We start from the raw sequence: 12997 nt of genomic DNA, 5'->3' as shown, positions 1-12997 counted from the left end.
ATTTAGCTTATTTGGCGGTAGAAACAAATTAAATATGATAATAATAATAATAATAATAATAAGTACTATAATTGAATAAACATTTAACCTCGACGCAAGTCTCGAATCTTTAATTTAAAATTAAATAAGTTCCTTTCACCCAAAGCGAAAAAAAAGAAGGCCAAAATAGGAAAGATGTAATTATGAGATTCCATCAATTGGGCAACTTACTTGGACTCGTTACAACCAAGCTTTATACATATATTGAATCCACAAATAGTATATACTTGTACACACTCAAATTTATTTTAAAAGTTATTAACTATTTTTAACCATTTATAGTTTCTTATGCCCTATATAAATATCATCTTATTTATGATTCACTCACACTTCACACCATCAAGACATATATACACCATATATGCTGATTGCACTTTTCCATCAATCATCAGTTTCTTGTTATTCTTTTTTATCTGTATGATAAGAGCGCCATGGAGACAGGTCAAACCGTCACCCCGATCCCGCTATGGAATATTGTGGTGATTGCAGCCATTGCCGCCGGGATCCAATTCGGATGGGCTCTGCAACTTTCTCTTCTAACCCCTTATGTCCAAACCCTTGGTGTTCCTCACGTCTGGGCTGCTTTCATTTGGCTTTGTGGTCCCATCTCCGGCCTCGTCGTTCAACCCATTGTAGGCTACAGCAGTGACCGTTGTACCTCTCGCATCGGTCGTCGCCGACCCTTCATTGCTGCTGGAGCTTGTTTCGTTGCCGTCGCTGTTTTCATGATTGGCTTCGCCAAAGACATCGGTCACCGATCTGGTGATTCACTGCAAAATCCCACAAAGCCTAGAGCCGTCGCCATATTCGTTACAGGTTTTTGGATCCTCGATGTGGCTAACAACATGTTACAAGGTCCATGCCGCGCTTTCTTGGCTGACCTTTCGTCGAATGATCATAAAAGAATGAGGATCGCCAATGCGTGGTTCTCGTTTTTCATGGCTGTTGGCAACGTTTTAGGTTACGCAGCTGGTTCCTTCTCAGGTCTCCACAAGCTCCTACCCTTCACACAAACAACCGCCTGTGATGTTTACTGTGCAAACCTCAAAACTTGTTTCATAATTGACATTGTTTTCCTCCTGTCTATCACAATAACCGCCATTACCACCGTGAAAGAGACACCCATAACAAGAAAGGAAGCTGGAGACGAAGAGGACAACGAAGGAAGGTCATCGGGGCGGGCTTTCTTTGCGGAGTTAGTGATGGCATTCAAGACCCTGAAAAAACCAATGTGGTTCTTGCTTCTGGTGACATGCCTTAATTGGATGGCGTGGTTTCCATTCTTGTTGTACGACACTGACTGGATGGGGGCGGAAGTATACGGAGGGAAAGTGAAGGGGAGTGCAAGCCAACAAAAATTGTACGACGAGGGAGTGCGTGCGGGTGCGTTGGGTCTAATGATAAACTCCATAGTGTTGGCGTTCGCGTCGTTGGGGTTAGAGCCTGTGAGCCGGTTGATAGGTGGAGTGAAGAACATGTGGGGGGTGGTGAACTTGATATTGGCAGCATGCTTGGCGGCGACGGTTTGGGTCACCAAGGTGGCGGAGGCATGGAGGGGTGAACATGGACCACAAATCTTGACCCCTCCACCAACCAGCATCAAAACCTCTGCCTTGGCTTTGTTTGGGCTGTTGGGTATTCCACTTGCGGTTAGTTTTCCTTTTTTACCTTTCTTAACACTTATCTCCGGCTCTTTCATAAATGTGTGATGCTACGTAATGGAAAAAGGTTTAAGTCACCCTCCGTGATTCACTATTAAATCACGGACACACCTTCACCATCAAATTATTTTTCTTCATCATCATCACCTGTTGGTTTTTAAGTAATTTTCAGACTTCTTTGGATCATTTTCTATAATTTATTTGGGCTTTTAAATTAACACACATTAATGGTATATACTTAAAACATGACAAGTACACAACAAATTATATTTATAAAATATTAACAAAAAATATTAATAAAAGTTGAAATAAATTTCAAGAATGTTAAGATACTATTAATTCTGATAAAAACTAAAAAAAAAAATTCATGTGATAGTACAATTTTAGGAAAATTTATGGACATAAGAAAGATTTACTTTTAAAATTTTAGAGGCTCAATGTTTTGTTGAAGGTAAAATGTAGAGGCTCATTGAAATATAATAAAATTGAATATGCATCACCACTTTAATTTTTGCTTATATATAAAATGATGCAGGTTCAGAGTTAAAAAGAAGAAAGAACAAAAAAAAAAGTGATGCAAATTTGGTTGGCTAAAGATTATAAAAGTTTTAGGAAAATTGTTGCCTTCACAATACATACCCAATTCCCTTTTTAAATGGAATGATAGAAGGTTAGGTAAGTAAAGTAAGGTTTAGAGTTTATCATTTAGCTAACCTAAACTACACCCATTTTTTTCTTAAACCATAGGCTTTTTACCCTTTTATTAGTAATACTTTTTAAATCAATTTTAACAATCATGATTAGTAAAAATTAATATTTTTAATTTAGAGTTGTGTTTGAACATGAAAATAATTATCCAAGGTTAGATCCATAAGCATGAAATTGTAAAATAATCCATAAATATAATGATGTTTGATGCAGGTAACATTTAGCATTCCATTCGCATTGGCATCCATCTATTGCTCTGAAGAAGGTGGCGGTCAAGGTATGTTACAGTGGTGTTAATGATGTAGTGCCCATGCTTAATGCTTATACTAGCTTTTTACACGCAAAGTTTTTATAGATTATATTTTGATTTTTATATTTTAAAAATGAATAAATTAATTCTTGTACGTTAAATCAAAGAGCAAATTAATCTTTTTATTAAATTTTTTATCTATTTTTACTGTTAAAAACTAGTCATCATATGTCAGTAAAAGGTACACGTGACATGTCACACTTCACTGTCTGCTTATTCTGTCAATCACACCAGTTGTTAACAATACAAAGAGATGAATTTTTAAAAGAAAATATCAATTTGCTCTTTAATATAATTTACAAGAATTAATTTTTTATTTTTTGAATTGAAAAACTCTTACCATAAAAAAAATTCTATGGTACATTTACCGGAGAGAGGAAGAGTTAGAAACTTACCACATGACTCATTTTTTAAACTATACGCTAAGAATATGTAATTACCATTTTAATTAAATTGAATAATGAGACATGTATTCTACCTACTAAATTTGATGGTGATCCAAAAATTGTAGGTCTGTCTTTGGGAGTACTAAACTTGTCTATAGTTATCCCACAGGTAAAACATCAACTTCTTTGCCCCTACTCTGCTCATTTTACATTGAATTTCAAACAATAATTGTAACGTTTTGGTGTTAAGAAAAAAGATGAATGATATAGTTGTTTCAACTAAAAATAGATTCATAAAATAAAAAGGGTGTTGAATTGGGAAATGTGACAGATGATTATATCAGTGATTAGTGGACCGATAGATGCAGCATTTGGTGGCGGAAACTTACCAGCCTTTGTATTGGGGTCTATTTTGGCTGCCATTAGTGCTTTATTGGCAATATTTGCACTTCCCAATCCCAAAACACAACTCCCTCTCAACTCAACCGGAATGGCTGGAGCCCATTGACCACTGTCATGGAAGAAAGTGAGATACTATATTGTTTCTTTTTTTCCTTCAACTTTCTGGGATCTACTCGCTTGTCAGAATTTCTTAATTACTGACTGATGTAAGTTCTTGAATGTGGCATTAGCCTTCCTTGGCTCTTAAGTTTTATGGCAATATTTATATTTTGATTGTAGCACTCTGCGTTACTCCTTTCTAGATATGCTGTAAATTAAAATTTCAAAATATATCAAAATAAAATTTTGCTTCTAAATCTTTATATCTTGAATATATAGAGAGAGAGATTTATAATAAGTGTTACACTTTAATAAGTTCTTTTATCTAAACTATTTAATTAATAAAAAACAAGGTTATTTTAATTCAATAATAATCTAATAGTATTTTTTTAACTATTCCAAATAATTTTTATTCTCTCTAAACCAGTTTCAATATACATTTGGCAATTGCAAAAACATTTCTTCCAAATATATGTACTTGCCTCCAAATGCTGCCCATATGAACTACAAGTTTGAAAGAAACTATTAACTAATGCATAATAAACATCTTGCCAGCTAAAATAGAGCAAACTCATCATAAACATATTATGTATTCATATAATGTGATATCTTAAATTTCTGATTCACCACTAGGCAATACAAGTACCTGATAACAAAGTTCTTGGAAGTAATATTGTTAGCCACAGCAACGTGGCACGTTGTTGAAATCGGACGTAAGTGCATAGATGAAAAGCATAATGGCATTGCCATTGGAACTTGGAAGAGTTTCAAACAGAAGGAGGTACATCTCAATTACTTTGTGATTTGCCCAAAATATTGGATGCAGGTTACACACAACGGATTCTAGTAGCTTGTTGATTTACTAAAGCTCACCATTGATACAAGGGTCCTTTCAAAGTTTCAAGACGAGTAGATAAAGTGGCCTACAAACTGAAGTTGCTGTCAATACTCAAGGGATGACAATTCAGATTGCGAATTTGGATATTCACGAATATTCAATCTATCTTTTGCAAATTTAAGTATTGCGGATTCATATAATATTTGGATTCATATTTTAAAATTATTATTCGCTACAGATGCGGATAGATACCTCTAATATTCATTATCTAAATCTTCATTGTTTATGCAGATAACGGATGTATATTCGGATATTCGAATCCACTGGTTATCAAATGCTTATAATTTTGATGTTTTATATATAAAAAAGAATTTTAGTGGATTGAAATTAATATTTTTGTAGATTTGGATATCCGAAAAATGTTTGGAAATTTTGAATTTTTTTTTTAGTTGGATATCCAATGGATGGTAATATTTAATTTGGATTCATATATACATAGCAATATCCGGATAATTTGCAGATAATAAATGGATTTAAATTTTTAGGCAGATTTGCATATGTGGATTTGGATATTCAAAAAATGTTGATATTTTATCTACGATCATTCCTATGGCACATGGAGTTGAATAGAGGTAGAATTATAGGTTGGGAGTTTGTTTGAAAGAAGAGATTATCAGATAGTGAGGCTGGTTGGAAATCAATCGAAGTCAGTTAAACCAATTTCATTTCAAAAACATAACGAGGGCATCTCTAAAACAAGTGGTGGATAATGATATCGAATGTGCTCAAAGGCTCAAGACCGAGGCGCACATAACAACAGAAGGCGTTCATTCAAGTAAAGTAGGTTACTTAACTAACTAGGAATTACCTAATTGTTAGAGCATTTTAGAAGTGAATCTGTAAGTCTAGTAACCCAATAAACACTCTAGTAAGTTTTAGCTATTATGTTAATTTAAATTCTAAAAGATATAGATGATATAAAGTTTAAATTTCCTTAGATAAATTTAAGTATTAGCTATTGATGTAAATTAATTTGTATTGTTAATTTGAGAGTATTCAACTATAAAGTCTCCTACCTTGATTGTATCATTCAACATTGAGTTGAGGTTTCCTTATCTCTCGTGAATAACTTTCCAACTTTAATCCCTTGGATAATTCTTTAGTACTTTCAAGTTTGGAGGTTCAAGCTGATACAGACAAACAAATTGAAGTGAATTCTCCGCTTAACACCCCACATTTGCTTTGTTAAAGTCCAAGCCATGACACATTCACAAAGCCCGTGACAATGTGGATATATATAAAATCTATTTTCTTTTCTGGGTTGTTTTTATACCGTCTGAAATAATACAGATGTTTGGTTTTTCTATTGTGGTTTTGAAGGGAGTTAAGCTCATTTAGGCCAATTTTGAGGAAAGATATTCCCAACGGCTGGTTAGTTGAGCTTGGAAGGACAATGCTTTCGAAAGATCTGTCCATGGCCGTCTGTTCTGGTATTTCAGATGGCCAAGGTAGGTGATAGGAATCTTCCGTATGAGAAGATAGAGGTATAGAGATTGTATCAAAACAGTAATATAAAGAACTGTCATAATTCCTTTTCTGGGTGTTAAATTGTTTGAACAAACCTTTAGTCACTTGTCCAAAATTCATATCCAAACATGCAGCAACCTCACAAAATCATCTGTCTTTTGATTTGATAGGAACTCCTTTGTACATTTCTACACGATCCTTCAGTGCGTCTCGCCTTGGACGTGCTATCTTATTATTAGGATCGAAAAGCAATACTTCTTCAAATGCTTTCAGTGCAGACTTGTAGTCTTTTTTCTTCTCGTATGCATCGCCAAGATTGTTCCAAGCTGTGACATATCCTGGTTGAATCTTCACAGCAGTTTCAAATTGATTGATTCCTTTCTCAAGCTTCCCATCCCGAACGTAACTGACACCAAGGGCATTGTAAACCTATGCAATGGTTCGCAAAATACTTAAGGTTAGTTTCATGTTAACAGAGCACCAATCAGGATACCAAGAAGAAAGTACGAAATCAAGATGACCCGAAAAAAGTATTGTGTATCCTTATTTATGTATTTGTTTAAGTTAGGTACTTACCACATATAGGTAACCTTCACAACACATGCTTCAGAGTGAAACCAAAAATAGATGCCCAACATACTGCTGTGTCGGTGTCATAATAACTTTTTTGAGTTTACAAGTGCAGTACAAATGACAAATATCATATGTCTGAGCAACTACAACTAGAACTAGAACTACTTAATCCAAAACACTACGGACTGAAAATTGAAATATATCTGGATATCATAATAACTAGACAAGTTCTATCCAATATTGCAATACATCAATGAGTGCAAAAAGAAAAAAGACCAGCAAATGAATAACCAGACTCATGAACATCAAGAACACAAACTGAAGGGAAAATTCAACATAACAAATTCTATCAATGCATATGGTAGTGGCTTCCATTTGTCCAGTTGGCAGTCAAAATCCATGATTTAATCCCCTTTCTGAGTTTGACCTAATGCGTACCAAAAACCAAAGGAAAACTCTTGCTAATGCAGTTTCAAGACTGTACTTATTGATAGAAAGAAAGGCTACCACTTATCATTTTGTTTCATAAATAGTTCATATCATGCAATTTCAGAATTAGACAGCTATAATTCCTGTTAGATCTAGGTTTCTCTCACTAATGTTCTGTCGATTGATTCTTAGTCATTTCATGATAGAAATTACCACATTTTTGTATGACCTCTGACTAAAACCACAAAGCAGACAAATTGCACTGCTTATTGCATGATTTATGACTCGTAGAAGAAGAATACTTAATCAATGGATGATTCTATGTTAATGGTCGATAATAGTTTTCAACACAATCATCCAAATGAATCTCCTTAGCAAACTCGTATGTGATGCTTAAAAGCAGATAAGTTCATGCAAAAAATGGTTGACATAATTGATTGTAACAGCAAGGCAGGACATACGTATCACATTCTGTAAAGTAGAATTTATAAAATAAAACAAAGTGCTTCTGCTTGTAAGATATGGAAGATCCAAATGATCTCATACCTGGGCAAGATCTTGATCATCTCCATCCCATTTTTCGATTGCCTGAAGCAAAAACTTATTTGCAGCTGGGTAAAATTTCCTTCTCAACATAACGGCACCTAGCTCAAAAAGCTCTGTTGCACTGGCATCTCCACTTCTGACTTGCTCCTGAAATTAAAATAATCATATTCAGGAGTAATGTAAGTGGAAAAGAGCAGTTGACATTCATTGTAAGCTAAGAACAAAGAGTTGGAAGTCTTTCCTCATTTTGCTTTTCATTTGGTTACAGTAACTTGATTAAATCATCATCATAGACATTAAGAAAAGTAAAATAGACAAAATCGCAGAGCAATTTAATTAGCATTTTTTTGCATGGGAAAATAGTTTCTTACCTGCAATTCTTTAGCAGAAAGGTCAAGTTCTCTCCGTACAAGTACTTGACGGATTACAAAGAAGGTTCCAACCCCAAGTAAAACTAATAGTAAAAGTAGATAAGATAGCTGGATTCCTAACTCAAATAACTCTCCAACCTCGTAAACAGCATCTCCGGTAGTAATTTCACTTGCGTTTGCTAGTTGTGCAGAAATCAACCACAATGCTTGACCAAAGGCGAAAGCAGACACCACACTCAATGGCTTCTTCACATTTAAGTCATCAACCATAGCTCGATGATTCTTCAAGGATTCTGCAACAAAATGGTAACACCGATTATTTAATGCAAGCAATTATGGTGGAATCTTAGTATAAAGCAGAAAAAAATTGAAGTCTCTTAGCCTTGACCGAAGTACTATTTTGGTCAAGACCTTGAGTGAGAATCAGACAGATTTAATTATAAAATATAGCCATTGAGTTAAACAATAGGAAAGACAGAATAGATTACGCGCTAAAAGTTAGTTTCCGCAACATAAGGCTACTTAAGTTTACAGTTCTAATATATGTTACCACTAATTACTGCATTAATCATTGCAGTAAAGTAAATTGTCTGCAAAAGTGTTTCAGATTCCAACTTGTCAAAAAGTCTATGATCACAGTCTAGAGGCTAGTGATTATATTCTTTGTCCTTCAAGTTATGTTTAAAAGGATCCTAGTGTCAAAAAATGCTCAAAAGTATAAGGGAAAAACACCTTAGAACTTTCACTGCTCATTACACTAGTTGGAAATGATAGTCTTTGTAAATATAACCGCCTATATTATTCACAAAGTATGAGCTTATCGAAAGTTAGCCAATTACTAATTTTGCTGTGTGCATCACATTCAGTTATTTAAGATGCTTTGAAAATATAGCAACTATAAGTAAGGCAAATTTAGAAAGTCAGAATACAAGTCTATAAGTGCATGACTATACTCAAGCTTGATGCAGTTTTACCATTAATGCATCTAGTATATTAAGTTATTTAACCCAAAACTCAAGCAAACTCCACAAGAATGAACTGTTCAGCTTCATGACAATTTTGAATATGTACTATTTGTAAGGAATATTAATCAGTATAATATTAAGAGAAATATGATGCTCTATCAAATAACCACATAAAAGGACTGCGTCAAAATAATGTTTAACAAGTGATTGCACACAGCTGCTTCATTGCAAACTCTAATTAAGCAATAAACATAATATTAAACCACTTAAATTCCTATGAAATGTAACATTGTGGAATTATCAATATTACAATCAAATACATAAAAGTTATGAGAATGTTTGGCCTTGTGGTCTTGGAATTGTTTTTTCTTCTGAATTTTAGAGACCCCAAGTATTGAGCACTTAATTGGCTTTGTTGTGGCATAGAAGGGCTATGAAAGCTAAGAGCATAAAAGTAATGGTAGTTTGAAAATCTGGAGACAGATTTCTTATACAGGAAAACTGGAAAAGATATGGAGAGAGAAACTGGCCGGGAGCAAATGAATGTTTCTTCAACTGATATGCAATACAAATAAAATTTTAGAAAAATGATGTTTTGTATTATCAGCTGCGTTAAAACAAAAAGAATTGCAAAAATATATGGCTAAATGTTAGAAGGGGAGGATACATGCATCCTCAATGTATTAGATATACAAGGAAACACGGCATGAAGAGTGCAACTTTCCATATATCCGCTGTACTTTCCCACTTTATGACGTGTAAGTTCTTCACGCACTGATGATAAGCAGCTAAACAACCTTGATGCTAAAAAGTGGAGCAAAGAGAACGGAAATTACCATCAAAGCGTGATGACGTAAAAGATTTTGCTGCCATTCCCTTTTGAAACATCTGCCTTTATCCGCAATCAATTGAAAAAGGGAAAAGAAAAATTAACAGAAAGCTTTGTTAGGGCTAGTAGAGAATCATATATCAATCTCCATTCACTAAAATAAAGCCAGATAAAAAAATTTAAACATGCACTTTTCTTATGTAACAAAAATGTAAATTTTATATACACAGCAGCATGATATAGAGTAGGTATATATGAAGAGAGTAGGCACGGATGGAAACTGAAGAAGCTGCATTGTACAAGCCAAATAATACTACCCTTTTTTGCGTTTATAACACAGCACGATTTAGGCCTCTTTTAATGAAAACCACATGCAACCATTTAACTTAATTTCTTTTAACTCCAATATCTTCAGGTTTAGGACTAAAACTTTCAGTACTCAAAAACAGCATAATAGCATTGATGACTATGTAGTTAAAAGTCTCTTTCTATCTAGAATTCTCTTGAATACATTTGACATCCCACCTCTCCACCACCATGCCACATTGGTGGAAGCTATGTGCCATTGAATGCATGGCTTCTGAGAAAGACAGCATTAACTTTGAATCTTTCAACCAAATTTTGATCTCAAGACAATAGATTAAGATAAGTTCATTTCTTGAAACGTCCAAAATTAGTTATTAAAAGAGAAATCCTAAATTCTTCAACTTTAACCCTTATTTTACTGATAAAGTATTAGAAACCAGAGCTAAATTTAATGAGGATGGAATCCAAAATCTAATGACGTTGACAATAAATGAAATCTCTTGCAAATAAAATAGGGAAGAACGCTCATCATTCCAGTTCACCAACATTACTCCTCCTAACACTAACCATAATGCTGGTTTCTGGGCATTATGTATTTTTTAAATAACCTTAGAATAAAGATAATTGTAATCTATACATGTAGAGTGGAAGTATAATTTACCTCTATTAGTTTTACTGGTATATTTCATAATTTTCATAAAAAAAAAATTCCACGTATATAACATAGGATCAAAAACTAAGAACATGCTTACAACATTTGTTTGGACAAATATATTAAGTTCAATATCACCAAGTAAAATAGTTCAAAGGAACTAAACTTCAAGGAAACATGAAATAAAATACAAGAATACCTAACCCGTAACTATCAACTTTTGAGGAATTTGGTAGAGTACCAAAGTTAAACTAAAATTCAATATCAAATCTTATTCAAGGGGAACAGATAATTATTATAGCTTTAGATTTATACTAGTATAACCAGTCCTTGCAGCGAAAAAAATTCTAACCCTATAAAGATTAGCTTTGTTAGGTTACATGGCTTTATCTACAAGTAGAAATTATAAAAGTCAAGGTGGTTAAAGAAAAACCGATAATCAAATCTATTTTCAGAAGACAGTTGTATCAGTTGGATAAACACAGTAGTGCTGAAAAGAAGGGGCCGACCAAGTCAATAACAGAGTTAAGCATGTTGAATGACTAAATTAAACAAAGAATATAGAATGGAAAATTTTCCTACGATCAATGCTGCAGTTTTTCTTGAAACTAAGAGAGAACAAAACACTTACCTGTAGGTTGAGAAATTTAGTGTCATTCACTCCATTGCCTGCCCCTGTGTTTTTCAAAGCTGGTTCACGATAGCACGGAACAATGGCCTGGAGAATTGATTGCAGCATTATCAAGTGTCCTTCATAAAGCTAAAAGAAACATGTAAATCTTGTTTTTTGACCTTCCTTTAGCAAAATTTTGTAATCTATGTTGTTGACACTTGTGTTCGGCACATATTTAAAAAAAAATACCTCCAGAGACTCCTCAAATACATGGAGAAACTTAGAAAAAAATTAAACAAGCCCGTGCTGGATGCATACCTATATCTGACGCCCGGAGTCCATGCAACAATTTCTTTAACAAACATGATAATTTCACAATTTTGAGAAATTTCTACTACTCTTTGATGTAGACATTTTTATAATCTCATTTACCTCACAATATAATTTTACCAATTGAAGCAATCAAACATGCACATTAGCTTGATTACTTTGCTCCTAATTATTTCCCTGAGAATTTTTTTCTTAACCAATAAAACAACAAACAATTGAAAACACCTTGTCATGTTTTATCTGCACGGAAATTTTGCATCTACCCTTTCTTTTTAGTTTTTTTTTTAAAAAACCTTTTTGTTTACTATATCATAAAATCATTTTCCAAACTCAAAATGTACAATTGCATCAATCAAAATTGGCATAAATTTAGGAGAGGCAAAGAAAGCGAGATTAGTTACAGTTATAGCCATATAGCATACGTGAGCCAGGGCTAGGCAGCTTTCGAATGAGCCAAGAACAGTCAATTTTAACAAAATATTTGATAATTGGTATATTTGAATTATAACAAAATATAGTAGAAGAAATAGTTAAGGGAAGAGCTTTTTGACCTGGAAGAAGAGGTTTTTGCGGGTGAAGTTGAGAGAGGCAGATGCGAGGAAAGAGTAATAAAGAGGAAGCTGGTGGGTTGCTGAGAAGCACGCATGCCGTTGATATAAAGGCCGAGATGAGATTGTAGTTTGGAGAAGCATTTTTTTTTTTTGTCTTCAAAGTTCGAACATCAAAGTAAGTCACTCTCTGTTTTCACTGATTTTCTTTCAAAGAAACTCACTGGAGAAGAATCAGCTGCCGAGTTTGTTAGTGGTTGAAGATAAAGCTTACCCATCATTGTTAAAAATAATAAAATATCACAAGATAAGGCCGCGTTTGGTGTTCCAAGGCAAAACCCAGCTTCGTCTTTTTACTACTAATTTTTTTGGTAAACTACAATGACACTCACCCAACTATACGTTTGTATAAATTTTGATTACCTAAATATAAAGTTTTTCTATTTAATTTATCAACTTTTAAAATTAAATATTTTAGGCATCTCCTATTAAGTACCATTAGGTTAGTAACTGAAAATTCATTGGGTTAAATATAAAATTTGTATTAGAACTTGTCCACTTCTTCCAGATTGGTACCCAACCTTTTTTTTCTCCCACTAGCTTGGCACCGTAGCCTAACGACATTAAGATTTTGTTGACATGGCAGCGCTAGCCACTCGCGCGCCACCATGTGTTGCACTCCGAAGACCCTTTTGACCCGTGTTTAACTTTTTTTGACCAGATTGTTTCAAGTATTTTCCTTTAAATTTATTTATTCACCATCGTCTTCAACATTTTTCCCTGCTATTTTCTCTTTCATTTTCTCTGCATCGTCTTCAACATTTTTCATTCCAGTCTCTTTTTCTTTCATTTTCTCTAACATCTA

At 33.9% G+C, this 12997-nt stretch overlaps 2 protein-coding genes across 4 annotated transcripts; one reads left to right on the top strand and one right to left on the bottom strand.

Annotated features, from left to right (window-relative positions):
• The first annotated feature begins 273 nt into the window (after positions 1 to 273).
• Positions 274 to 3862, top strand: LOC107919989 (sucrose transport protein SUC8). Its single transcript, XM_016849457.2, has 4 exons — positions 274 to 1688; positions 2622 to 2685; positions 3230 to 3273; positions 3436 to 3862. The coding sequence occupies exons 1-4, from the start codon at positions 471 to 473 to the stop codon at positions 3610 to 3612; spliced, it is 1503 nt and encodes a 500-aa protein (XP_016704946.2). The 5' UTR covers positions 274 to 470; the 3' UTR covers positions 3613 to 3862.
• A 2153-nt stretch (positions 3863 to 6015) lies between these two features.
• On the bottom strand, positions 6016 to 12530 carry LOC107919990 (tetratricopeptide repeat domain-containing protein PYG7, chloroplastic). 3 transcript variants are annotated; one of them, XM_016849458.2, is made up of 6 exons: positions 12136 to 12530; positions 11273 to 11359; positions 9691 to 9742; positions 7890 to 8182; positions 7519 to 7665; positions 6016 to 6399 (listed from the first exon to the last, which is right to left on the bottom strand). In XM_016849458.2, the coding sequence occupies exons 1-6, from the start codon at positions 12274 to 12276 to the stop codon at positions 6118 to 6120; spliced, it is 1002 nt and encodes a 333-aa protein (XP_016704947.1). In that variant the 5' UTR covers positions 12277 to 12530; the 3' UTR covers positions 6016 to 6117. The 3 variants fall into 3 exon arrangements, with proteins under 3 accessions (XP_016704947.1, XP_040966204.1, XP_016704948.1); XM_041110270.1 differs by having other exon boundaries at positions 8028 to 8182; positions 12136 to 12449; XM_016849459.2 differs by lacking the exon at positions 12136 to 12530 and having other exon boundaries at positions 9691 to 9746; positions 11273 to 11365.
• Between the last annotated feature and the right edge of the window lie 467 nt (positions 12531 to 12997).

This window comes from Gossypium hirsutum, chromosome D13 (assembly GCF_007990345.1).
Source record: "Gossypium hirsutum isolate 1008001.06 chromosome D13, Gossypium_hirsutum_v2.1, whole genome shotgun sequence".
In the NCBI taxonomy this organism is placed as follows: Eukaryota; Viridiplantae; Streptophyta; class Magnoliopsida; order Malvales; family Malvaceae; genus Gossypium; species Gossypium hirsutum.
The sequence above is the reverse complement of the archived record's forward strand: the minus strand, read 5'-3'. Positions and strand labels throughout refer to the sequence as shown.